This window comes from Littorina saxatilis, linkage group LG5, assembly GCF_037325665.1.
Source record: "Littorina saxatilis isolate snail1 linkage group LG5, US_GU_Lsax_2.0, whole genome shotgun sequence".
NCBI classification, from domain to species: domain Eukaryota; kingdom Metazoa; phylum Mollusca; class Gastropoda; order Littorinimorpha; family Littorinidae; genus Littorina; species Littorina saxatilis.
In genome coordinates this window covers 31,956,423-31,982,685 of record NC_090249.1, presented here as the reverse complement: position 1 = coordinate 31,982,685, position 26,263 = coordinate 31,956,423, and the positions used below count along the sequence as shown (strand labels likewise).

Sequence of the window (26,263 nt, the reverse complement as noted above, 5' to 3'; positions counted from 1 at the left end):
CATTCTCACTGCCACCAACTGAGCAGGCACTGCTAACAAGTGTGGTTATTTCCCTTTGACCATTAATATGTGCCTCTATAAGTCCTTGTAGAATCTTAATCCACCAATAACTCCCTAACCGTGTGTTTGACTGGTCCCAATTTTTGTAAGGACCGTCTCAGGAATGTATAGAACCTGTTCACCAAGTTTGGTGACGATCGGTCCGTTCATTCTTGAGATCTATATGCGAACACAAACAAACAAACAAACAAACACATCGAGCGAAACCTATACACACCCCTATACCGGGGGTGTAAAAATAGGTGTGGTTACGGTAACCCGACCTACCCTATTTTTAGGGGCCGACCCTATAACTTTTTATTACATTTGTCCACAAAAAAAAAACAACAACAAGAAAACGAGTGCAGAAAACGCAATGAAAGCGAAAGCGCCCGAGTCGCACACTTATTTCCCTGTCAAGTAGGTTTAATTTGTACACATTATTAGAAAAAAAAGTTAAAAAAAAAAAAATGATTGCCTACCTTCCTACCCTATTTTTTTGGCTATGTTACCGTAACCACACCTATTTTTTTTTGGCCTTAGCGTTTTTCTTGTGTTATGTCGCAATTTCTACTCAGTTATGTAGGCGTCGATCGCATGAGCGGTCGAACACACGAAGTTTTGCATCAACTGACTTTCTTTCTTTCTTTATTTGGTGTTTAACGTCGTTTTCAACCGTTCAAGGTTATATCGCGACGGATCAACTGACTTGATTTTAAGAGGTATCAGGACAACAAGCACTTTAATTCAGCAACTGACCCAGGGGGATTGCTTACTTTCATGGTCGTATGCCTACATACGAAACTGGCGTACTTCGGGTACCGTGCCACACATGACTCGAATTTTCTGTTGTAATGAGATAACACATGTCAAGCGCACACATTCTCATGGCGGCGCCTTTGCTCTCAGCGGTGGGGTCTCAATCAGTCAATCAATCATGAGGCTTATATCGCGCGTATTCCGTGGGTACAGTTCTAAGCGCAGGGATTTATTTTTTTATTTTTTTTATTGTTATTTTATGCAATTTATATCGCGCACATATTCAAGGCGCAGGGATTTATTTATGTGACCGGTAGTGGCAATGATCAACTGATCCGCGTGAAACTGAATGCCTTTCAGATTCAATGAGTTCCAAGGTGTTTAGGAACCCTCTCCTCTGGAATTTGACTGACAATTGTAATGTAAACGGCCTCTGTCACATGATTTGCAGTTTCAATCAATCGAACAAGGCACTGAATATATAATTCCTATACTGGCGAATAAACGATGTCTAATTCATGTGCCTATGACATATTCGATTCTCTCGTTCTGTCAATCTGCCTGTCACTTAATAAATAATCAGAACGCCTGATCGTGTCGAAGTTCACAGCTCCACGACTGTCGCAAAGCGCTGCACTGGGAGCGACGTTATGGCAACTGAGTTGGCGTGCACCTCCCGGTCTGACCCGAACCTCCTGATAAAACATGCCTGGCAAAAATGAGACGGGTTTTGCTGGAGACCGTCTCTGATCAGTCACGAAGCTATCCGGATAAAACGAAGAAGAATTCTTTTGTTCATCAACAATATGACACTCGGGCAAAGTTTTGGAGGACTTACCGTGTTTATTTGGAAGAGGTCCTTTCTGTCTTTCTTGTTTGTGCCTTTCAAGTCGCATTTAGTCTCTTCCGTGTTGCTGAAATCCAGCGTCGTTTCGTCTGCTTCTGTCGTCTGCATTTGCAATCCTTCCATTTTTACGCAGCAACCGATAAGTAATCGTCTTTCGGTTTGAAGGGTTTCGCAGTTTTTGCAAACAAAATACCAATTGTGTGGATCTGCTTGTTTGATTAAACAGAAGAAGTTTGTTTCAGCACAGGCTGTTCCTCGCATACAAGATGGCTGACAGCAGACGCCGCACAATTTCTATGCATAGCTCGTTCACGGAGCTTGACCGAGAAGCCCGTATGTGGTGCGCACTAACCTCGTTCAGTCGCCTCGCGAAAACCCGATCTAGTGCTCAAAGCGAAAAACTCGGCCCTTGCATGCGCCTGTACTACAGTACAAGCTTCCACTAAAGTCAACGTTCTAATAAAAGTACACTCGCTATTATGATCAGAAATATAGGAGCAGGCAATTCTAACAAAAATAAATACGAATGTAAAGTTATATCCGAGGTACTGTACGTAGCCGCGCTAGTGTGTCTCTTGTATAATCAGTGGGCGTGTTCATTGAGGATTTCATCGTCCTTTTTCGTTTGTGTTTGAGTGTGTTTGTGTGCGCTCAAAGCCATTCTTATCCTGGCACCTTCATTACCACTCCGGACATCTGTCATTCTTACTCTTGGCTGGTACCACTTTTTCCTCTCTCACACAACCGGCATACACACATGGTGGTCGATATAATATATATTACCTTTACAAACACACACACACACATGCTTTCTTGCAAGAATTAATGTCAAATGCTTTACAAAAATTTTGTTTACAGGTTTGTGTTTTAATAATAAAGACCACAGTGATTATTAAAAATCATAACCAACTCCCTGTAACATGTAGATGTTGTAAGTGTGTACGGTGTTCAGAGAGAGAGAGAGAGAGAGAGGAGAGAGGAGAGAGATTTTTTTTAACAATCAATGATTTTTACAGCTGGCACACCATAACCACCAATTAACACCTACAGATCAAAATGTTTTTACTGCTAACCATTACAAAACAAAATGAGCCATTAGAAAATAACAAACAAAAGAGTAAGAATATACATGTGGACGATACACAGGAGAAAAATGTGAGAAACATTGATTATATAAAAACAGTGAATTATATACACTGTACAATTACTGATGTACTTCACCTCAAAATGACCAGGGACCCAAAACAGAAATAAATTAACAGAATGTTACTAAAAAACGAACACACACACAAAACCTGCAGTAGACATTGTTATTTCCCTGCTATTAACAATGAAGCGCAAATGTGTATTTTTTCAAGAGAATGACACAGAAAGAAGTACATGTACAGGTGCTCACCAAAACCTTGAGGAAAACCTCAGGTTTTGCAAGAAAGAAAATAAAACGAAAAATAGAAAGAAAGGCAGATGGAACAAGAAAAATATGAGAATAGAACGAACCAGATTACATCATTCAAAATCTGGTCTACACTGACTCATTTTACTTTCAATAACGGGCGGGGATGTAGCTCAGTCGGTAGCGCGCTGGATTTGTATCCAGTTGGCCGCTGTCAGCGTGAGTTCGTCCCCACGTTCGGCGAGAGATTTATTTCTCAGAGTCAACTTTGTGTGCAGACTCTCCTCGGTGTCCGAACACCCCCCGTGTGTACACGCAAGCACAAGACCAAGTGCGCACGAAAAAGATCCTATAATCCATGTCAGAGTTCGGTGGGTTATAGAAACACGAAAATACCCAGCATGCTTCCTCCGAAAGCGGCGTATGTCTGCCTAAATGGCGGGGTAAAAACGGTCATACACGTAAAAGCCGTGGGAGTTTCAGCCCATGAACGAACAAACAAACAAACTTTCAATAACAAACTTTAGTACAAAACACTTGCATTGTGTAAAATAAAAAATTCTCAACTTGTAAATCTTTCTTTCTTTCTTTATTTGGTGTTTAACGTCGTTTTCAACCGTTCAAGGTTATATCGCGACGGGGAAAAAGGGGAGATGGGATAGAGCCACTAGTTAATTGTTTCTTGTTCACAAAAGCACTAATAAAAAAATTGCTCCAGGGGAACTTGTAAATAATAAGCACTGAAAAAAACCTGTTAAATAAGCACTGAGAAAAAGGTTCTGTACTTGTTAAAGATCAAAGCAATAACATAGTCAATTCTTAGATGCCTTATGATATATCAAGCTGGTGGGATTAGGGGGGTGGGGGCACAGGGGGGAAGCTGGCAAGATGTCTGCATCTGGAAGGCAAGGCCAGTCAAGTGGGTGGTGAGGTGGGCAAGTCAGGAAAATAAAAACATCAAACTGAACATTTGTCAGTGCCAGATACAAAATCTAAGCAAAGTGTCAAATGATTATTGTTATGTGGTGGCCCCTCGCATAAAGACCACCCCCCCCCCCCCCCAAAAAAAAAACCCAAAAAAACAAGAAGAACAACAAACAATTCTAATAAAAAATAAAAAATTTGAGGTTAAGGTATTTAAACAGGAGTCTTAGGCCTAAAACAAAAATAGGTGTGGTTACGGTAACCCGACCTACCCTATTTTTAGGGCCCGACCCTATAAATTTTTATTACATTTGTCACAAAAACAAAAAAAATGAAAACAAGAAAACGAGTGCAGAAAACGAGTGCAGAAAACGCAATGAAAGCGAAAGCGCTCGAGTCGTCATGCAGACGACAGACGATGCAAGGGAAATAACTCCTTCTACTAAACAGGCCCAACAGACGCTTGCCATGACAAAAATGGCCGCATCTTCTTCGGTTGGGAGTGCTACACGCTGGGTTGCTCTGCTAATATAGACAAAAACGTTAAAAAAAAAAAGTGATTGCCTACCTTCCTACCCTATTTTTTTTGGCTATGTTACCTTAACCACACCTATTTTTTTGGGGGGGGGCCTTATACTGGAAGTAAACCTGCCATCGTTATGAAGAGAAAACCTAAACTAAAGGTCTTAAAACTGAGGAAGTCTTCAATCAGACAAGTTACAAAAATAAAGGTTCATTCACTACACGAGTACAATGTACTACTCACTGAGTGTGTTGAAGGAGTGAATAAAATGGGGTCTAATTTGAGCATTTCTATCTACAATCAGTGCTCATGCAATGTAGGTCGCATTTCATAACACACAGAGAGCCCTGCTGAATCCATGTTGCAGGGGCAGATCACATCATTTTTAAGGGTGGGTTTCCAAATTTCTTTTAGGGAAAGATCGACGATGCGAAATGTTTAGTTGAGGGCGCAAAGCGCCTGAACTTCCTAGGGGGCTCCGGCGGCATGCCCCCCCCCCACCCCCGGTAAATGTTGATAAAATAAAACCAAGCAAAATGGAGCAATCTTGTGCAGTCTGAGCAAAGAAACTACCCCTAATTAACCTTCCAAAAAGTTAATTTTAGAAGACACATTTTGATAAAAGCAAGGGAAATTAACCGATCTGGTGCAACCTCAGCTCCGGAACCCCCAGAAACCCCCCCTGGATCCGCCCTTGATATTGCATGGTAGCATATTTGTTTTAGGACTGCCACATATATAAACGAACATGAACTGATTGAAGAGAGTGACTTTTCCTGTTGCGCAAAACGCAAGATGAAGGTTCAAGTTGTTCCCAGAAAAGGTGACAAATGACCTTTTTACAATGCAAACTTGATCATGCTGAAGCATAGTAATGTGACCGTTGATGAGAGCAACACTCGTTATAAGGAAAAGTGCAGCAATGCACACCGCGAGAGAGCCAACGGTCGGAGCAGGAAAAGAGGGATTGTCGGGAGAGGGGTTGGGAGAGACAGGTAAACGAGATAATAAAGCTGAGTACAAATGACACATACAAACATTATTAAAAAAACAGACCCTATTTACCTTTTTCAAACAGCACAATTTTTTAACAATGAGATTATTTTGTACAAGACAAAAATGTTATAATAATGAGATTCTTTCAACAAATCCTTCTCTCAAAAAACTATCCAGAAAGATAAAAGTGAATTTGACTGAGTTTATCAAAAAGGCAAAGACAATTAGGCCATTGCATTACCCTTCGACAAGAGGGTGGTTCTCTGTTTCATACATATAGAGACTGATATTGAGAAGTACACAAATAGATGTTGAAATCAAGTTGGCATCTTCATGGTGCTTCAGGGTTTGAGTACCACTTGTGATGAATAGAATTACAAAGTAGAGATGCTGACAACACATCTAGTGCAAAGTGTCTAATGCATACCACATGTTTACACAACACTGAAAATGTATGGCTTCACAACATGCTCTAGTGATCACAGAATTTTAACAAAGTAAAAGAGAACATTCGTTCTCACATAACAAAGGCAAACAAGCCATTTTTTTTTAGTGTCTTTGTTCTTTACAAAACAAGATGTGTTTAACCACTAGTGAACACATTTACTGCCATGTGCCTATATATACTATGTACATATTTGTTATGTCCCACCTCATAGCTTCCATTGCAGTTCATGATCCCCAAAACACATACACACAAACACACGCATCCACACACATGCATGTGACATCACAGCTGTGAACACATACATCTGATTAAAATCATATGTTGGCCTCAGATGCATAATACTTCATTACTGCTCAACAAGACAAAATAAAAAATTAAAACAATCATACCAAAGACATATTTAACAGAAAGTCTCATAAGATGGCAAAAATTAGACTCCTTTATCATCAAACACTGTCTTCTTTTGAGAAACTCTACACAGTTTTCTAACAATTGCAAATGTTAGCAACAAAGCATGCAGTGCATCCTTCATTAAGCTATTTTTGCAGCAGCAGTCGTGCATTTTAAATTAAGAAAATACACAGTGACAAGAATAACATCTTTCTTCTCTGAAAAGGAAATCCAGCTTCCTCCTTACCTCCCTTTTGTGACAAAACCTTATTTTGTTAAAGATACCTTCCTTCCCCTGTAGACTATGTTATAAATCATAGAGCTGTCAAGACAACTCAAAGGATGCTCTTTAACCATGTAAAGGTCTGGATATATCAGTGGTAGTGTTACCTGATGATTTACATGGGGATAAATGCATCTTTCATGCGATCCGACAGCTATACTATAAGAAACCCTATGAAACAAATAGAAAAAAATATGTAGAACAGACTCTATTGCCTAAAGATGTATTACTACATCAGGACATGTATCTCTATTTTTGAGTCAAAACTACATCAATTACAAGGCAATGCAATTTAACTTAACACAAGCATTTAAGCGCAAAAAGAACAGAACAAAGTTAATGAACTTTTTTTATGTAAGCATACTAAACAAAACATTGATGCATTGCAAAAATGCCAATAAGATAAAGATGATGACAAAAAAATCAAACAAACAAAAAGAAAGAAAAAAAACCCACCTATGCAAACAGCTTACAAAACACATCCTTTGATGCATATTAAAAATGTTAACTACCTATCAGTATCTTGAATACATTTTCCATGCAACATGAAGGTGTTTGAGCCAAGTACACAAACTTTCGTGCATGGCAAGTTTGTAACATTCCTGCATTTCTCAAACGACCAAAAATTCTGTATCCAAATAGACCTTGTAATACTGTGTCAGCCTGGTCTGCCCAGTGCCATGTCGTGCAGAATTATTACCCCTGCTTCAAAAATAGGAAGCGCCGTCACCTTTATAACAAAATCTGCTTTCAGTATTTATGTACTGTCCACACTTCGTTCATATCGTTAAAAAACCAAAACACCTTCTGCATCGCTGACTAGAGAATGAGAATAGGGCTGAGTACCGTATTTGACGGACTACAAGCTGCGACTTTTTTTGAAAAAAAATCGCATTGCGGCTTATAAAACGATGCGGCTAAAACGTTACCTAAACTTGAATAGCATTCACCTAATGGAAGTCGCCACGGATATTCATTTCGCTCGATTAGCGATTACCGGTACTTTATTAGCTCTCTACTCAAGACTCGGCGCTTTTCTCTTTCTTTCGCGAATCTTCGTTTGTCAACAAGTCGTCGTGACAAGATAGCGTACAGAGAAACACCGGATGTATCAGGATCTCTCGCGCGCGCGAGATTTCATTTTTTTGTGTCTCGCGATAGTTGGAGGAGTGAGAGCCGCCATGTTGTGTTTTCGTCTGCTCGAAATGTGCGCAAAAGTCGTAAATCATGTGTGTGTTGGTTACAAATTGTGTGTGTGATATTTTTCTTCAAACTTTATTACTTTTCTTCTTTGTTTCACTTGTTTATTCTCGGAGCCGATTTTGCCAAATACCGTACTTTCGTTTGCCTGGTTGTTTTGATTGATTGACACGATCTGATTATATTTTTTTCGACGGCGGCTAATATAGTGACGCGGCCTATACGTGGCTCGTCCCAATTGTTTTGTTAAAAGTCGGGGGTGCGGCTTATAAAACGGTGCGTCTTGTAATCCGTCAAATACGGTAAGCTCAATGCCATGCAGGCGGCCCCGAAACTGCTTTCAGTATTTATGTATTGTCCACACTTCGTTCATATCGTTAAAAAACCAAAACACCTTCTGCATCGTTGACTAGAGAATGAGAATAGGCTAAGTAAGCTCACGTAAAAAAAACATAAAAATAAAGTGATACCATTTCTAACAGCTACTGTAGTTCTTTCTTTTGTCAAGATTTCAAAAGTAAACCATGATTGAGAATATTTTTCCTCTACAACCCTCCTTTACCTCACATGGATTTCAGAACCGCCCCTCAGTAATGCTGATGGGACTGAAACCACCACTTCCACCCGCAATGAGCGGCACCACAATAGGCGACCCCATAATGAGAGACATTTATGACTCATGCATTATCCGCTAGCAAGTTTTGGCAGTCCCTTAATCATTTCACCACTTATTATTTTTGCATAAAAAAACCACACGGGAGAGGAGGTTACTAAATCACCAGAGAATTCCCTGTTAAAAAAGGTCAGATACAAAAATTGAAGGCAGAAGGAGCTTCTTATGAATCCATACAAATCAGTACCAAAAAAACCAAAAAACTGCCACTTCGACAGATTAAAAAGAAAGAAAGTGTGTGATCACTAAAGCAAACATCTTCTCTTATGCATGAGATTCGCCCTTTGTGGGGTCACCCATTTCGGGTGAAAGTGGTCCCCTTCAGCCACAATAATCCGTTGGTGGAAAGGAATACTCCGATCCTGCTTGCAGAAGCTTTAACCTGGGGAACGCAAAAAAGGGGTCAAATTAATTGTTACAGAAATAGTATTGAATGGATATGATTGAATGAATGCAGATTAACATCTCCATCAAAGTATACCGACGTACGCCTCTGCATAACAGCAACATTTTCAAGTTGAAAATCTGTATGTATATTGCAGCAAAAACACTTTCTGTAACAATGCATCTTGGGCCTGAAGCCTGTCCTTAGCTGGGCGAAGTCAACGTTGCGAAGCTGGTCGTATGAAGCTTTAGCACTGAGTTTTCGGTAAAAAGACTTTGCAGGGTCGACTTAGGTCTCAATTAAGCACCACCTCAAGCATGCTTCTGGCCAAGCTCCTCACCCTTTTTGCATCTCCGTCTAGTGGGAGTAGGTGGAATAGGTGGTGTAGACAACCAGCCTGAGTACGATTCCCACGATGATAAAAATGGCGCCGATGATGATGGAAATGATGGCCAGTCGCTTGGCCTGGGCACCGTACTTCAGGGCCGCCTGGTAGTCCTGGTTGTTGTTAGCTCCCTTTGCCTGCACACAGTGGTCAGATGTGCTTTATGCCATGCATGTAGAAATTAGACCCCCAAACTGAACTGTTTCTGTCCAATGTCTCGGTCAAAAACATAGGGTTGGTGGGTCGGTAATGTCTTTTTAGTGGTTCAGTGATATTTTCTCTAAGACCTTGTTTTGTTTAGATTTCCTGTCCATAACCTCTGTAAACATGCATCAACTTTAACTTCTATTAAAGACTTGATTTTCTCGGATTTTTTGAGGTCTTAAAGGGAAGGTTCCAATGTACATATACTCTAACACAGCTGCCTCAAGCATACTCTGTGTAATCATTAGTTCACTTGAATGACTCATTACCAAAATGAGCAATCATCACAAATGTTGATGCATTAGTGTGGAAAAGTGACCAATGGCCAATTTACACTGAATTGTAATGCGCGGGGAGCTGTTAGTGTCAAGGTGATTTATTATTATTATTAACTCCAACCAGTGACTAAACCCCGCTCATTACAAACACTCACCCAGCAGGAGTACATGAGGGCACAGGAGCCGATGGGACAGAAGCAACAAAGACAGGCGAGCGCTGACAACACCATGTTGTCTGGGGGAGGGCTCTGTGCAACCACCAATGTCGCCCCTGATGGTTGAGTCACCTGTAACACACACAGGCAACACTGCTACTGAACACAGAAAATGTGGTGTTTTATCATTGCTATTCCTTTCTCTTACATGTTGAGAGAGAGAGAGAGAGAGAGAGAGAGAGAGAGAGAGAGAGAGAGAGAGAGAGAGAGAGAGAGAGAGAGAGAGAGAGAGAGAGAGAGAGAGAGAGAAATCCTGTTTGTATACTTTTGTTCATCTCCCCATATGCTAGTGTACATCTCAGCCACCACAAATGACACTCTTGCACATAAGTCCCACGATGTACTACACGTACCACACTATCAAGTCAAGAGCAGCTACACATTGCTTTAAAACCTATACATGAATAATTACATATTAATTATAGGAAAAAACCTGCACAACCTCTAAAACCCCTCCACAGCTTTTAACAAAAACGTTCACACTCCTTTATAACACACTTGTACCTCCTCACCCCCCCCCCCCCCCCCCCCCCAGATCAGATACACACATCAAACACATAAAATATCCTCACCACAACAGAGCCATGTCCATGTCCGTACGGTCCGGGGTTGTATGGACCCTGCGAGTACGCTCCAGAGCCCGGTGGGTATTGCTGTCCTGGGGGATAGCCCGGCTGTCCTGGGGGGTACCCAGGTGGTCCTGGGGGGTACCCAGGTGGTCCTGGGGGGTACCCAGGTGGTCCGGGGGGATAGTGACCAGGAGGGGGGTAAGCTGGGTATTCCTGGTGCTTTCCCCCTGCCTCTGGAGGGGCCTGGCCTGGCGGGTAGTGGTATCCCTGCACAAAGAATGGATACAAATGTCACATTTTTGACAACTGTTTTCCGCAGGAGATGTCCCAAAAGCAGACGACAAATTATTCAATAAATCACATCTAGTACTGCGCGAGACATTTCTGGTATGTCTATTTCAGATCTGAAAATTGCAATTCATACGCTTGCTGCGGCTGACAAAATGGGCCTTGACAATTGAAATTTCAACCATTGTTCAATCTGCACATTAGTTCGTCTGCAACGTATCTGTACTTACCTGCATGTACGGCTGAGGATAGGGTTGCGCGTATCCTCCATGCTCTGGGGGTAGGGCACCAGGATGCGCAGGATCGGTCACCACCTCAGAGTACGCTGGGGGTGGGGACTTACCCTGGTTCATGTCCGCATCTATAACAGAAGAGAGACAAAACTTAAAGAAAGAAAACTGAAAAATATAGCAATTCAATTCATGGATAGCTTTTTTTCCAGCTGAGGCTGCTTTATTTTTTGCCAGAAAGGGGACTTTTAGAAAAAGAAAGGAAGAACAAAATGTGCCCCTCCCCAACTCCAAAGGCAAAAAAACAAAACAAAGAAAAAACTTACAAAAGAAAAAGATTTAAAGAGTTAAACAAGTACATGTACAGCATTGTCTTCAACAAAGCTTCAATAAACATAACTCTTCAACTGAACTCTTGCCAAATCTGGAAGGAGTATACAAGATCAAGGAATGAATTAAAAAAACAAAAAACACCCTGACATTCCATGTTGGTAATATGGTATACCGGTCATTTACAGCCAGCGAAGAATCAATGCAGCTGGTTACAAATTCATGGTGCTGTACGGCAGCCAAACCACAAAGGGAACCAGGATGAAAGGCATCTCTGCACCCGCAGGGAGCATCCTCATAATCATGTAAATCTGACTTTAATTTGGGATACTTCCTGGTGCAAGTGCCATGAAGCAATTATGCTATGTTGGTGCATTGTATACATACATGTAGTTACAGTAGATAATACCAGAGTAGAAAACCTTATCAGCTTATCGCAGAATCAATCTATATATATCATTAAAAGGCCTCTGTCTGTCCGTCTGTCTTTCACACAGAGCTACGAATAGGGACGGCATAGTGGTTCACTGTTTATATAATTTATACTATAGAGCTCAGATCAATAGTATCCCTATTTTAGGTAATTAAAGAAGTTCAGAAGAGGCATTAAGCCAATCAAACAGCTAACAATGTTTGTTATCAAACATCCTGACTCCTCATACCTACTCCCAGTCCCACCCAACCTTAACCCCATCTTTCCTCCCAACCAACCTTTTCTTTTAAAGGGAACAAGTTTGTCTTTGCTTATCTTCTTTCTTTCCTTAAAAAAACCCCACATCTTAGGTCAATCCTGGCAGTTATTATAGCTAGGGCGCAATCAAACGCCAAGGAACCCTAAAAACGAAGCACAGCAAAAGCGATGACCCCATGTTACTATTGATTTTACATCCCCTATTGACAATGACCAGTCACATTAATTCCTACTACAGCTAGGGACCAACAGAATCTACCATAAATCAATAGAGACTCAGAGTATAAGAATACCCAACTGCATAGCTCAAAGCCTAGTGGTGACAGAAGCTTTGATCCTTCATTTAGGCTGTCCTTTAATTATGTCAGCAACATTTTTCTTCTGCGTATGTTAATACTGAGCTTTACTTTATTAGGGGGAGGGACAGCTCTGGTTTAGCCTTGGAACAGTACTGGCTTTTGAGTGTTAGGTCAATGACATCAAGTTCAATACTGATGTTATTGTGATCTAGCTCCCTGTGTGACTAGTTTTAATGACAATTGCATATATTTAGAATCCGTACATGCTATATATTTTGTGTTTTGAGACACAGACCGATCAATGGAAGAATATTCTAGTCGGTTCCAACTCAGTGACTGGTTGAATGACGATGTATGGAAACGGTTCATTGACGGTTCCTGGCACAGAAACACTCGCTGACTGGGTACAAAATCATCAAAACGTTCGAGCTTTATTTAATATACATTCGATCGCTAATAATACGAAATATTTCAGACAAATAGCTACGACAATATACAATACTGGTGCCGAAAATTATGGCCTGCTCTTCACAGTACCGCGCCTACGTTTTTCTGTTTTTTTCCTTTCAGTTAGTTCGCCTGTGCACTGTTACGAGAGAACACTGTCAAAGTAAACAACACAGCTGGAGCTTCAAGTTCAGTCACTTAACTAGATACCACCCGCTCTTTCCAGACAAACACCAGCATCACGACAATAGACATCATCAATCGTGCTACTTACCTTTAGGTAGCATGTGTTCGTCCGCCATCGTAGCTCCAAGAACTCCTCTGGCTCTGTTACCCCGGTATGTTTTTTTTTTCCAGATGCGGGACTTGTGAAGGGCTGTGTGAGAATGACGGCCCAAACCGGAATGCTGGTTGTACTGGTATAGGAAAAGCGCAGCTTCACTTAGCTCCATTTTTGAGTGTATGACTAGCCTATTTGGGAAACTAATATGTCGCACAGCGAGTTTAGCTCAGGAAGTCCTAATGAGAAAATTCCAAATGTATCATATATAATGGAAGACTGTTTTATTGTTCCATTGTTTCTGAGATTGAAGTTTTTTACGTCATCACTGAGGGGCGGATCATTAGGCCAAAAAAAATAAATAGGTGTGGTTAAGGTAACATAGCCAAAAAAATAGGGTAGGAATAGGCAACCACGTTTTTGTTTTTTTAACTTTTTTTTTTTAATGTGTACAAATTAAACCTACTTGACAGGGAAATAAGTGTGCGACTCGAGCGCTTTTGCTTTCATTGCGTTTTCTGCACTCGTTTTTTTTTTAAATTTTTTTAGGACAAATGTAATAAAAAGTTATAGGGTCGGCCCCTAAAAATAGGGTAGGTCGGGTTACCGTAACCACACCTATTTTTTTTTAGGCCTTACATCATTTTAAAGGGGGAGTTTCAATATTTTTTTGAGGTATTCGACGACCGGCGAAGCGTTTAGTTGAGCCGGGGCGCGAAGCGTTCGAACCTCCTTGTGGGGTCCGGGGGCATGCCCCCCCCCCCCCGAAAATGTTTGATAAAAACAAGGAAAATGGAGCAAACTGGTGCAATCTGAGCCAAGAAACTTCCCCTAGTAATACACCTTCCAAAAAGTACATTTAAGAAGACAAATTTGAATCAAAACAAGGACAATTGGCCGATCTGGTGTAACCTGAGCCAACAAATTACCCAACTTCTTTTTGAAACCGCCACTTAGAAGACAAATGTAGCCTTCTAGGGGGGTCGGCGTGGTGGGCATGCCCCCCGAAAAAGTTTGATAAAAATCAAGGAAAATGGAGCAATCTTGTGCAATCTGAGCCATACGTTTTTCTTTATTTTCACATTTATTTATTTCATTTAATTTTTGTTTGTTTAGGCTAGGGTGGGGGGGGGGGGGGGGGGGTTCCGGAAACCCCGGAAACCCCCCATGGATCCGCCCCTGGGCATGTTTTTCAGTCTGTGCCGCAAATACTGAGCCTACTGCCGAATACGGCCGCTTTGGTTGTATGATTATACGGAGATACACTTCCTGCTCAAAAAGTAAACTCTTTTGTCAGTTGTGAAGTTAAACTGATTTTGAAATAAACAAATAAATTAAAAAAAGACTCCTTCTACAGACTGAACATGTCGATGTAGATAGTAGCCTAATTGCCAAAGTCGAGCAGGCCCCATACAACCAGTCAGGCCCAGGTAAGCCGGAAAAAAACATCGAAAAAATAATAATCACTGAGTCAGACCGAAAAGCCGGCACAGATTAAATAGATGAACAAAATAGCCTAAGTTGAGCCTAGCTCTTCTTGTTGCTAACAACAAACAAACAAACAAACAAATGAAAGAGAGCGATAAAAAACACACTAAAAAACCTTTAAAACAAACCGTGAAACTGGGAAAAAAAGCTGAAAAAGCTAAGAAAAAAACGAGAGGGGAGGGGGGGGGGGGGGGGGGGCGAGGGTGTAGCAAGTTGGCAGGGGGAGGGGGGAGAGTGAGGAGATGCAACAAGTATAATTAGTTTTTTTTTCTCTCCATTTTCTGGTGTCTAGTTCCTATGGTGCGCCAAATGGATATTACTATCGTTAACTGTTATATAGAGTTTGGAAACTATCGTTAACTGTTATATGGAGTTTCGAAACTATCGTTATCTGTTATAATTTATAGAGTTATGAAACTATCGTTATCTTTTATATAGAGCTTTGAAACTATCGTTATCTGTTATATAGAGTTATATCAATAGCGCGTTCATGCGCATTAAAACTATGTATAACAGATAACGAGGGTTTTGCAAAACGGCGGAGTTCCGGGTTGAACTGATCAAGTACTGGATTGAAGGGGGTAAATGAGGTAGGCGGAAGAGTTTTACTGTAGATTCTGGCTACATCATTGTCCGAGGGGAAAACAATCAAAAAAAGAAATTAAAAAAGCTTTGAATATATATTCTTCGGCCTTCATAAGAGCGCTCATTAAGGCAGTACTAATTCTGCAAGTTATGAGGACTGACTGAAGGCCAACAGCTTTTCTCCTGTATAGTCACTCGGGTGGAAAAATGAGAAAAATGAGCCGAAATTTGTAGTTGGTGAGCTTTTAGAAACATAAACAGTGACTGACTTTTTGAGAGGGCCGGGAAAATCATGTGATTGAACTGTACCGATTTGCATAATACCGTTTAGTTACAGGCCGAGGATAGGGCCTACTTGCCACCTGACTCGATCCGACAGTGCTGTCTGACTTCCAGCACTTACAGTTACTTTAAAACATAATGAATTGACACAAAGCACTGACAAATAGATCGGCAACATGAACTACACTGGAGACAGTTCACCCTGTCACATAAACAAATCAACAATCAAATGATCACACCTGACGCGCACTGATAGAGGAACAAAATAGTACACAAAACACAGCTATACCTTACTGGTAAATTCGAAACTGAAAACAAAAACTTTTGCACCCACTTTTGAAACTAAATTTCAAGCATAAAACTGACACATAGCCTAGGGCCTACAAACATAAAATTAAACGCGTAAAAGTGATAAAATGTCTAAAACTTGGTTACATTTATGGTAAAGTATCCCTTTAACCACAGTAAAAATATGATTATGCTACATTTTGTCTACGCCTGGGAAAAACTAAATAAAAGTTACTTGACATTTAAACACCGTGGTTTTTTTGTTGTGTAGGTTCAATGATTGGTTAGGAGGGAGAAAAAAAGAAGGAAGATAATGTATTTTTTTAATTTTTTTAATTTTTTTTATTTTTTTATTTTTTATTTGGTGTTTTCAACCACGAAGGTTATATCGCGACGGAGATAATGTATGCAACTTGAGTATCGGGTATCAGACTTTTTCACAAGAATCACCACTGAATATCAAACATAAAACAAGGGGCTGCAGGTGAGAAGAACTAGAGCAAGCTGAGATAACAATGAAAACGTACTCACACGCAAAAGAACACCGGTTTCTACCTAGGAAGTCTTCTTCAGCAACAACAACAACAACGACAACAACAACAACAACAACAACAACAACAACAACAACAACAACAACAACAACAATATAAAAAAAAACTGAAGAAGAAGGTGAATTCACTGAGAGATAGACATAAGAAAATACGCTGAAAAGAAGACCGACTCACAAAGGCACAAAGGGTCAAAAATCCCAAAAATAAGGCCTTAAATGAATAAGGCCTTATTTCAGGAAATAAGGGCTTATTTTCAAGAAATAAGGCCTTATTTCTAAAATAAGGGCTTATTTTTTTATGTGCTTATTTTTTTAAGGCCTTATTTTAGAATAAGGCCTTACCAGAAATAAGGCCTTATTTTTCTGAGGTCATATTGGAAAAAAGGCCTTAAAAAAATAAGACCTTAAAGGCAGAGTAAGCCTCCCGTAAACCATCACAGATACGGTCAGGCTTTTGCACACAGTACAAACACCCTTTCATTTAAACACTCACCAATTGAGAACATCCTAGGTGCCCTCCGTAAAGAGCGAACAATTTTCAAAGAATTTATTTTTGCGTGGTTTATCTTACCCCTGAGCCATCGTGAACCCGTGTGATCCAGTTTTCCCTTTTCACAATGCAGTCGTCATAGTTAGTCATTTGAATGCGACTCGACGTGAGCTTATCTACAATAGCACGTTTTTTTATGCACGAAACAACGGCTGTGGTTCACAAGAACTCTAGCGATGGCTTTTGACTGTTGAGAGGAACGGCGATTTGCACTGATAAACCGGGCCGTCGTCTGCTACGACCCTTGCGTGACCCTGCTTCTGGGCTTTTCTTTTTTTAAACTTTCACAACTTCGAATTGTTCTGATCTTGTCTTGATGAAAAACGAATTCTTTTATGATTAAAGAATGTTTGTGTAACAAGCTGTCAATTTATTATTTAGATTTTAAAAGTTAGGTCTAGCGCAAAAACGAGGCGCCGTTGTTGTTAACGGAACAAGTCTACGAAAATAAATTCTTTGAAAATGTCTCACGCTCGACAGAAAGCAGCCAGGATGTTCCCGTTCGGTGAGCGTTCAAATGGAAGTATGCTTGTACTGTATTTAGACGCTCGGGGAGCTCTGTGATGGTTTACGGGAGGCTTACTGTGCCTTTAAACAATTAAGCCCATAAAAAAAACAAGCCCTTATTTTTTCGCCTCTCAGTTGTATGCTGGTACAGAGAGAGAGCGGCGTTAGAGAGAGAGAGAGAGAGAGAGAGAGAGAGAGAGAGAGAGAGAGTGAGAGAGAGTGAGAGAGAAAGAGAGAGAAAGAGAGAGAGAGAGAGAGACTGAGAGAGAGAGAGAGAGAGAGAGAGAGAGAGAGAGAGAGAGAGAGAGAGAGAGACAAACAGACGAACTGACGGACAGATAGACAGATAGACAGACGAACTGACGAACGAACTGACGGACGGACTGACAGACAGAGAGAGAGAGCGTGCGTGTGTGTGTGTGTGTGTGTGTGTGTGTTTGTTTGTGTGTCTGTGTGTCTTTGTGTCTAGGTTTGTGTGTTTGTGTGTGTGAGTGCGTGTGCGCACGGTGTGTGTGTGTGTGTTTGCAAAGGGCCGGACTACCGGGGGGGTTATGGGGGTTGCGCAACCCCCCCCCCATAGCCCAAACATGTATCTCACTTATTTAAAACATTTTTTATTACTGTTTATTTTATGCCGTTTCATGCAAGGAGCGACCATTTTCCTATCTCAGAATATGACCTACCATCAGCTTGAAAATAAGGGCTTATTTTTTTAAGGCCTTACTTTGGGGATTTTTGACCCTTTGTAGAAAGGAGAACCTTGAAAGTAAAATAAAAGACGTTAAACGTTCGGTTCTATCTGTCTTCTCCTCAACTGATTTCTTCACAAGTTCTCTCTCTACTCTGCCTACTCTCCAGTTTGTTTGTTTGTTTGTTTGTTTGCTTAACGCCCAGCCGACCACGAAGGGCCATATCAGTCAGGGCGACGGTGCTGCTTTGACATATAACGTGCGCCACACACAAGACAGAACTTCGGTCGCAGCACAGGCTTCATGTCTCACCCAGTCACATTATTCTGACACCGGACCAACCAGTCCTAGCACTAACCCCATAATGCCAGACGCCAGGCGGAGCAGCCACTAGATTAATTGCCAATTTTAAAGTCTTAGGTATGACCCGGTGTCACGATTTCATCTTTCGCCTGTGTACATGAGTCCCCCTCGATATATACTCAAGAGTGAAATGTTGTTTCCTGGTAAAATTAAAAAGTGAAATTATTTATGGACGAAAAGCATGTCAGTTTCTTGCATGTGAAGAAAATTGGTGGTGAAATTTAATAGATTTCACCCCCAAAATCGATTTTTTCGAAAACGTGTACCGAGTGGTTACGTCCCTTGAGTAAGAAGGGAAACATTTGAGGATGAATCAAATCAGTTTCAAGTTAAATAAAAAAAAAATTGGTTGGACAAATTTGGCCCCATGAATGTAAGGTACACAAGGTCGCTCATCAGTACTATCGAAGGGTGTTTTTTTGTTCAGTGTAGAGTTTATACTAGATCAACGAGGCCGAGAATCGAACTGATATCAACACGGCGAAAGATGAAAACGTCACACCGGCCGGGGTTCGAACCCACCGGCACGACCCGCCTCCCGATCACGGGGCGGACGCCTTACCACGAGGCCACCGTGCCGGTACTCTCCAGTTTACTTTTCACATTTTTGTTGTTGTTGTTGTTGTTGTTGTTGTTGTTGCTAAAAAAAAAAAAAAAAAAAGCTTCTGAAGAGAGAGTCCAAACCGGTCCTGATAGTTTCTGTGTGCCGCGTGTTTATATCTGGTGAGTACCATGATCACTGAATAAATTAGTAAAATCAAAAAGAGAAAACCATACGATTTTCAAGCGTAATGAAGCCTATACCTGATTTCAATCGAGTTCTTTGTATAATTATTCTGTCGGCGAGCTAGTGGCCTATCATTTTAATTCTAATTTCTGTTTGTTCTCAGGGGTAGACTCCTACCTTAAAATGTATTTCTTTTTGCAATTTAATCCTATTTTCCTTTCGTTCTGTACCGTCGTTTGCGCCCCCGCCCTTTTATTCCCCCCTCCCCTCTTCTTTCTTTCTTTCTTTCTTTGTTCTAAGCGGGCCGAGACTGAGCCTCCAGAATGGGAATTCCAGTCTTACCCAGAACAGGTATCCCTCCGGATCGGGCTGCCGAACTTGGCACTATTTGTGTCGGTCAAGGCCACACGTCATTATACGCGCAACCAATCGTGATGAAGTGTCTCTTTCTCTCTTTGCTTCCGCAGCGGCCGACTGAGCACTTCATAAGCGGATTGAAAAAAGGACGACCAACAGAAGAAGACACAAATAAAAAGATAAACTATAAAGTAAATTAAAAATGAATGAATGAAAAGTGAAAGACCAAAAAGAAAGACCAAAAAAAATAAAAAAATCGAAAGAGGGGGCATAAACAAAGTCAGGCAATCTCCAGTAAGACTGATCTCGCTTACTCCTCTTGTCACGTAGCGAAACCAAGCCGGCCTGGACCAGTCGCTCTCTCTCGCGCTCTCTATACCAACCTAACGAACCAAGTGATACTGAGTCTTTACTGACTCAGTGACATTGACATACACGACAGACAGATATACGCAGGCCGGGACGGGCGCACGCACGCACGCACGCACGCATGCAGCGGCGCATGCCGCACTGACGCCGTTCACAGAGACACAGAGACACACTGACACAGACACATAAACACAGACACAAACACACTGCACACACACATACTGTGACACACACAAACACACACACACACACACACACACCGTGGCACACACAGACAAACACACACACACACACACACACACACACACACACACACACACACACACACACACACACACACACAGATGCAAGTTTCACTGACAATTTTATTTTATGTCTATAGAAAACAAACTGGGCCAACGAGAAAATAGTTTTACTTTTAGCTATGTCCATTTTTCACCACGCTCGATCTGCTGATAGCCAAAAACTTAAAACATAACTAATTATACGTATCCGGAACGCGCGCGCGCGAATGCCTTCTGCACTTGGTGCCCGTGCAAAAAATGTTGTTTCTCAAAACCTTACCTCCCTGGTAGATAAACAATATAAATTATTTCTTGCGTAATCCATAATTTACGTACCAAATTTGCGTTCCTCTCTATTTTCCAATGCTTATTGAATAATGTATTTGTCAAAAGGCGGACGTACATCTAGTCAGGGGGGAAATGTTCAGAAAATATCGTTTGACCGAAACAGTCGATGTAGTTTATCTTGCCATACCGCCGGAAAAAAAGAGGCGAAAGGGAGAGGAGGTACAAATGGGAGGTAACTTGATTGTGGGGCCCCTTTTGTCATCTTATGGTTGCAAACATAAATGATAATAACATTCTCCCCCTGTTGTGCTCCCCCTGTTGTGCTCCCACTGCTGTTCTACCCTTTATACCTTGTGTTCTGAGAGGTTTTTTTTAGGTAGAACCGGTTAAGGTTCCTCACATCTTGGAACACACCGTGTCTCTATAACCAGAGTCTCTGTAGAAGTGTTTTGTGTATGACGCTCAGCTTGGTTCTTGGCCCGGCAGACAAGTTTTCCTCGTTTGCTTCGGAAGGCATCAAAAGAACTGGAAATATTAAAATTTTCTTCTACCAAGCACATCTACATGCTAAACTCGTGTCAGCTGCCAATGAATTGAAGCAGGTGCCTATTTTGCAAACATCAGCCGTTTCTGTGAAGGCTTCTCACAGTTGATTTCCATAGTTTCTGTGAAGGCTTCTCACAGTTGATTTCCATAGTTTCTGTGAAGGCTTCTCACAGTTGATTTCCATAGTTTCTGTGAAGGCTTCTCACAGTTGATTTCCATAGTTTCTGTGAAGGCTTCTCACAGTTGATTTCCATAGTTTCTGTGAAGGCTTCTCACAGTTGATTTCCATAGTTTCTGTGAAGGCTTCTCACAGTTGATTTCCATAGTTTCTGTGAAGGCTTCTCACAGTTGATTTCCATAGTTTATGATTTTTTATCACCAAACGGCGGGACAAAGCACGACTTCAAATGTGTCACTACCTTGAGAGTACAGTTTATTCCGGACTAAAGTCTCCAACCCCGACTCTTGCACACAGGCCTTGGCTAGTAAAATTTCAACAGTCGGTACATACCTTGACTTCAAATGTTAAGATCTCCTTTGGTTACTGCTTTCAAACACGAAACAAAACTTGACCAGAGATGTTGCTATGGGATTTAACTTCTTCAGTGCACAAGTGTCGGCAATTTTCCTGCAGTCGTTGTCGACGTTGATGCCCCTTTCCTTCACCGTGAAAAAGGTTCGGCAGATGTGCCGATGTGACGGCAAAGTTTGAGCGATTTGAAGGAGGTTTCGGCGTCAGTTTTGCCGACCCCCGAAGCCAAACTGCAAGACTATCCAACGTGTCATCCCTGCATGGCCATCATCATCACGGTTCTCCGCTGAGGTCCTCCTCCGAGTTATCCCTGGAGGGCATCCTGAGGTAGCGGCACTTTTTCAGCTCCTGCCACTCCTTCTCCGTCAGTGACTTGCTGGCTCGCCGCCCACCCCCTGCCATCAGCTCCGCGTGCTGCACGCCAAACATGAGATCTCGCACCATGTTGCTCAGGTCTACAGACGTTCTTCTCCCTCTGCTGTGCCCGAACAGCGGCTTGTTGCACTCTGAGACAGACCCCCACGTCTCCACGATGGAGCCTCGCCTCCTGGCCGGTGTGATGCCCGAGAAGCTAGAGCTGCGGGCCCGAGGTGACTCTGGCAGAAGCAGCTCTGAGGACAGAGTACTCGGGTCCGGGCAGTATGAGGGCCGACGCTTGGGTTTCTCAAAGATGGAAGGCAGCACGTGGATTTGGGACATGGAGTTTCTGCGAGGCCGCTGCACTGGCAGATCGAGTGAGGGGGATGTATGAAGATCAGAGGCTTTTTTCGAACCTGACTCTTCAGAAACTGATCGTTGTGTCTTCCTCTGATCTTCTCGACTGAGAGTTGCGGGAATCTTCTCCTTCTCCTGTGGCTGATTCATCATTTCCCCTCCTCCTCCTCCTCCTCCTTTAGTCTCAGCCGCCTTCTGTGGCAGCTCTCTCGTGGCAGCGCTGAGCGGTCTGTCGGTCTCGTCGCTGACGACGATTTGAGGAACGTTGCAGTGCTCCACGATGACCGCTGTGAGACGAAGCCGTGTCTGCTGCTGCTGCTGTAGGGCGTTGAGCTTCTCCACGTTGCAATGTTCTACGTTGACCGCTGTGGGACGAAGCCGTGTCTGCTGCTGGAGGGCGTTGAGCTCCTCCTCGCCGACGGGTTGCAAAACGTTGCTGCCCACGTGAGTGATGAAGACGTGCTCGCCCTGCCTCACTTGGGGTTCATGCGTCTTGCTGTTCTCGGGGCGAGTGGAGTTGGCGGGCTTTCTGCGAGTCAGCAGGGACCCCGATGGACTCGTGCTGCGAGAACTGGCGTCGGGGCTATTCTGGCCAGATGTATCGCGTTCTTCTTTTGCTGAGGATGCCCTGCAATAAGACCAGAGGAAGACAGGGCTATATGACGAGGAGAGGTAAGTGCGAACAACAATAAGATGAGAGGAAGACAGGGCTGTATGACGAGGAGAGGTAAGTGCGAACAACAATAAGATGAGAGGAAGACAGGGCTATATGACGAGGAGAGGTAAGTGCGAACAACAATAAGATGAGAGGAAGACAGGGCTATATGACGAGGAGAGGTAAGTGCGAACAACAAAGGACGATTGTGAGTGAGAGTTGAGCAGTACATGTATTCTGACAATTCGACTTGAAGAATCATCAAATGTACCAAACGGCATTAATTCTCAAACGAATACGGAGGAGTAACAGATTTATAACGTAACTTTTTTAGCATTCATTTCATAGCCGTGAGGTGTGAGAATGTTATTTATTAAATGTATCAACTTGAAGTATTTGAAACAGACATGTTTTTTTCCCTCTGATTGGCTTTGAACAGCTTTCGCTTAAACATCTAACGTGAGACGACAATTGTATAACACATGCCTAGTAGTAGTTGTGGCAGTAGTAGTAGTAGTAGTAGTAATAGTAGGTAGTAGCAGTAGCAGTAGTAGTAGTAGCAGCAGCAGCAGTAGTAGTAGTAGAAGTAGTAGTCTGCTAATGGCCCGACAAATTGAGCCATATCCCGCTACTAATCCTGAGCATTAGCCATTTCTTTACTTAAACTGAGACAAACACACACACATACACACACACACACACACACACACACACACACACACACACACACACACACACACACACACACACACACACACACACACACACACAACACTTTACAGAAATAACCTCACATTGAATGCCTCAGAGGACTCAGCGAGTTAGACTTGGACCCATTGCTGATGCTGAGAGCAGCAGACACAGGTCTTCTGGAGCCTGGAGAACCGGGAGACGGAGACCTATTCCCCACGTGCTGCCTGAACTGCTTGGCCTCGTGGTGAATACTCTTCAGCTGACGGGCTCGCTCCTTCTCAAGAACGTCCAGCTCCTTCTGGAGGGTGGTCTTACAGAAGGCGTTTCTGTTGGTCGCGTTCACGCAGTTTCTGGACACCGGGTCGATGGGGTTGGCCTTTGGGTGCTTGTACATCTTGCTGCGGTGCGTGTGCTTCTTCTTCTCGTTCACTCCTTTTAGACTTCCACTCCTGTGGCACGCACGAAAGCCGCCGTCTTCTTTAGGGGCCGCAAGGTTACCAAACATGCAGGAGGATGTAAGGTTTTCAAGTTTCTTTGTGGTTATAGAAGATGCTTGCAGTCGTAGATGTCAGATGAGTGGGAACACGCTGCTTGCGATGGCACTCAGACAACCCAAGCAGATGTAGTTTTTGAAGTTTGTTTGTTCTTTTCAGTAGCTGATTGATGGCAACTGCATTTTCACAGTGTGTGGTGTAATATTAATAAACCCTGTCTGTGCCGATGATGATGATGATGATGATGATGATGATGATGATGATGATGATGATGATGATGATGATGATGATGATGACACTGGCACGGAAGAAACCTTTGAAGACACAGTGACGTACATGTGTTCAGTCCAGCTTTGTTGCTGTTAAATAATTGAAAAGTGTTCACCGGTAAATCACAAACTAAACAGCTGCACAATATAACACAAATCAACTTGAGGCGGAGTGCCTTTCAAAAGGAAGTTGAAATGGTATAGGTATGCACTTTCAGAGGTCTCTGATCAATTTCGGCACTGAAGGTTTGCCTCACACGGCAGCTGCGATTGAGTTGCACTCCGGGTTCGCAAAACACACTCAAGTCAAAATGGCACTAACAGTCCAGGCTTCACTGCACAATCAGGGTTTGTATCCAGTTGGCCACTGTCAGCGTGAGTTCGTCCCCACGTTTGGCGAGAGATTTATTTCTCAGAGTCAACTTTGTGTGCAGACTCTCCTCGGTGTCCGAATACCCCCGTGTGTACACGCAAGCACAAGACCAAGTACGCACGAAAAAGATCCTGTAATCCATGTCAGAGTTCGGTGGGTTATAGAAACACGAATATACCCAGCATGCTTCCTCCAAAAGCGGCGTATGGCTGCCTAAATGGCGGGGTAAAAACGGTCATACACGTACAATTCCACTCGTGCAAAAAAACACGAGTGTACGTGGGAGTTGCAGCCCACGAACGCAGAAGAAGAAGAAGAAGAAGAGTGCACAATCATGTCATGTCAACCATGCACAACAATCGCCTGTTTTTGACCGTATCGATCAGTGCCTGATTGCATAATAGCGCAAAACGCTTCCTGTCACTGCTCCAAGTGAAGAGAATTATCAGTGCGAAACACTTCGGGTTCTGTCGCTGTGACGTATTTAATCAGTATTCCACTGCTTGAACATATCTGTGGTGAAGGCCGTCTTCTCTTTCTCCCGATCACTGAAACAGAAGCAATAATTTGAAAAAGTTTATGTTTGTTTAACATTTTCAGGTTTTAAAGTCAAAGTGTCAGGAAACTATGGAAAGCCAACAAGTTCATCCTCTTCATCACTCAGACAAGCAATGATGCGAGAAAATCCTGTTTGTCAAAATTCTGCGACGTTCAACGTGTTATTCACGCACACAGTCACACAATGTCTGACAGAAATCTGTACCAACACTTCCAAGCTGATGTGAAAACCAAACCTACTCTTCTTGGTGATCAACCTCTAGTGACTTTCTTTTACATCAACAATTACCGCAGTACTGAACTGCTAGAAGAAAAAAAAGTATCCACGAAATCCTAAAATCCTCATTCACCAGAATGAACACCAACGTACACTCTTCAAAAAAAGTTAAGGATCACTTTTTTACAAGCACGCCACACAAAACAGACAAGACCGCATTCTTTCATTTTTAAAACATTATATAATTGAACAACCAAGGAGTAATGACAAACAAAGCAAAGATCGAACGCGGCAGGGACAATTTAGCTAGAATGTGTCAAACGTGACAACCCTCGAAAATGGAATTCACAACAATGTGAATCAGTGTCAATAACGCGTGTGCCCTCCGTTGTGTGCCAAGCATTCAACACATCGTTGGCGCATGGAGTGGATCAGGTTGCATATGAATGCTCTGGGAACTCCATTCCACTCCTGCTGGAGTCATTGCAGCAGTTGACCCAGATTGGCAGGAGGAGGGTGATGTTGCTGTACCCGACGACAAAGCTCGTCCCACATGTGCTCTATGGGGTTCAGGTCCGGGCTGTTGGCTGGCCACAGCATCCTGTTGACCCTGGCCTGCTGGATGAAGGTGTTTACAGCTGCAGAGCGATGGGGAGGTGCGTTGTCATCCTGAAGAATCGCACGAGGGCCGATCGCTTGGAGGGCTGGAACGAACAGGGGTTGCAGGATCTCATTCTGGTAGCGGACACCGGTCAAGTTGCCCACTACATAGTACAGAGGTGTCCTTAGACGGACGTGTGCTGATCCCT

General features: G+C 42.5%; 3 protein-coding genes across 4 annotated transcripts in view; all 3 read right to left on the bottom strand.

Annotated features, from left to right (window-relative positions):
- The window catches only part of LOC138966875 (uncharacterized), a 6,049-nt gene extending 4,124 nt beyond the window's left edge, over positions 1-1,925 (bottom strand). Inside the window, exon 1 of the mRNA XM_070339250.1 lies at positions 1,637-1,925. Coding sequence (XP_070195351.1) covers positions 1,637-1,906 — 270 coding nt within the window. The 5' untranslated portion in view covers positions 1,907-1,925. The remainder of the gene's footprint in view (positions 1-1,636) is intronic.
- Positions 1,926-2,491: 566 nt separating this feature from the next.
- Positions 2,492-13,210, bottom strand: LOC138966877 (uncharacterized). Of its 2 annotated transcripts, XM_070339258.1 has the most exons (6): positions 13,071-13,210; positions 11,030-11,160; positions 10,515-10,778; positions 9,883-10,014; positions 9,201-9,382; positions 2,492-8,857 (listed from the first exon to the last, which is right to left on the bottom strand). In XM_070339258.1, the coding sequence occupies exons 1-5, from the start codon at positions 13,096-13,098 to the stop codon at positions 9,218-9,220; spliced, it is 720 nt and encodes a 239-aa protein (XP_070195359.1). In that variant the 5' UTR covers positions 13,099-13,210; the 3' UTR covers positions 2,492-8,857; positions 9,201-9,217. The 2 variants fall into 2 exon arrangements, with proteins under 2 accessions (XP_070195359.1, XP_070195358.1); XM_070339257.1 differs by having other exon boundaries at positions 2,492-9,382.
- A 6,966-nt stretch (positions 13,211-20,176) lies between these two features.
- Positions 20,177-24,963, bottom strand: LOC138966874 (uncharacterized). Its single transcript, XM_070339249.1, has 2 exons — positions 23,645-24,963; positions 20,177-22,823 (listed from the first exon to the last, which is right to left on the bottom strand). The coding sequence occupies exons 1-2, from the start codon at positions 24,046-24,048 to the stop codon at positions 21,755-21,757; spliced, it is 1,473 nt and encodes a 490-aa protein (XP_070195350.1). The 5' UTR covers positions 24,049-24,963; the 3' UTR covers positions 20,177-21,754.
- Between the last annotated feature and the right edge of the window lie 1,300 nt (positions 24,964-26,263).

Excerpts from the sequence above, each read along its gene's own strand:
- LOC138966877 (XM_070339257.1), bottom strand. The coding sequence starts at position 13,098 with ATGGCGGACGAACACATGCTACCTAAAG. Across the intron at positions 10,779-11,029 it reads ATCCTCAGCCGTACATGCAG|GGATACCACTACCCGCCAGG; the intron begins GTAAGTACAGAT and ends TTCTTTGTGCAG. Across the intron at positions 10,015-10,514 it reads ATGGACATGGCTCTGTTGTG|GTGACTCAACCATCAGGGGC; the intron begins GTGAGGATATTT and ends TGTGTGTTACAG.
- LOC138966874 (XM_070339249.1), bottom strand. The coding sequence starts at position 24,048 with ATGTTTGGTAACCTTGCGGCCCCTAAAGAAGACGGCGGCTTTCGTGCG. Across the intron at positions 22,824-23,644 it reads AGTCCTCTGAGGCATTCAAT|GGCATCCTCAGCAAAAGAAG; the intron begins GTGAGGTTATTT and ends GTCTTATTGCAG.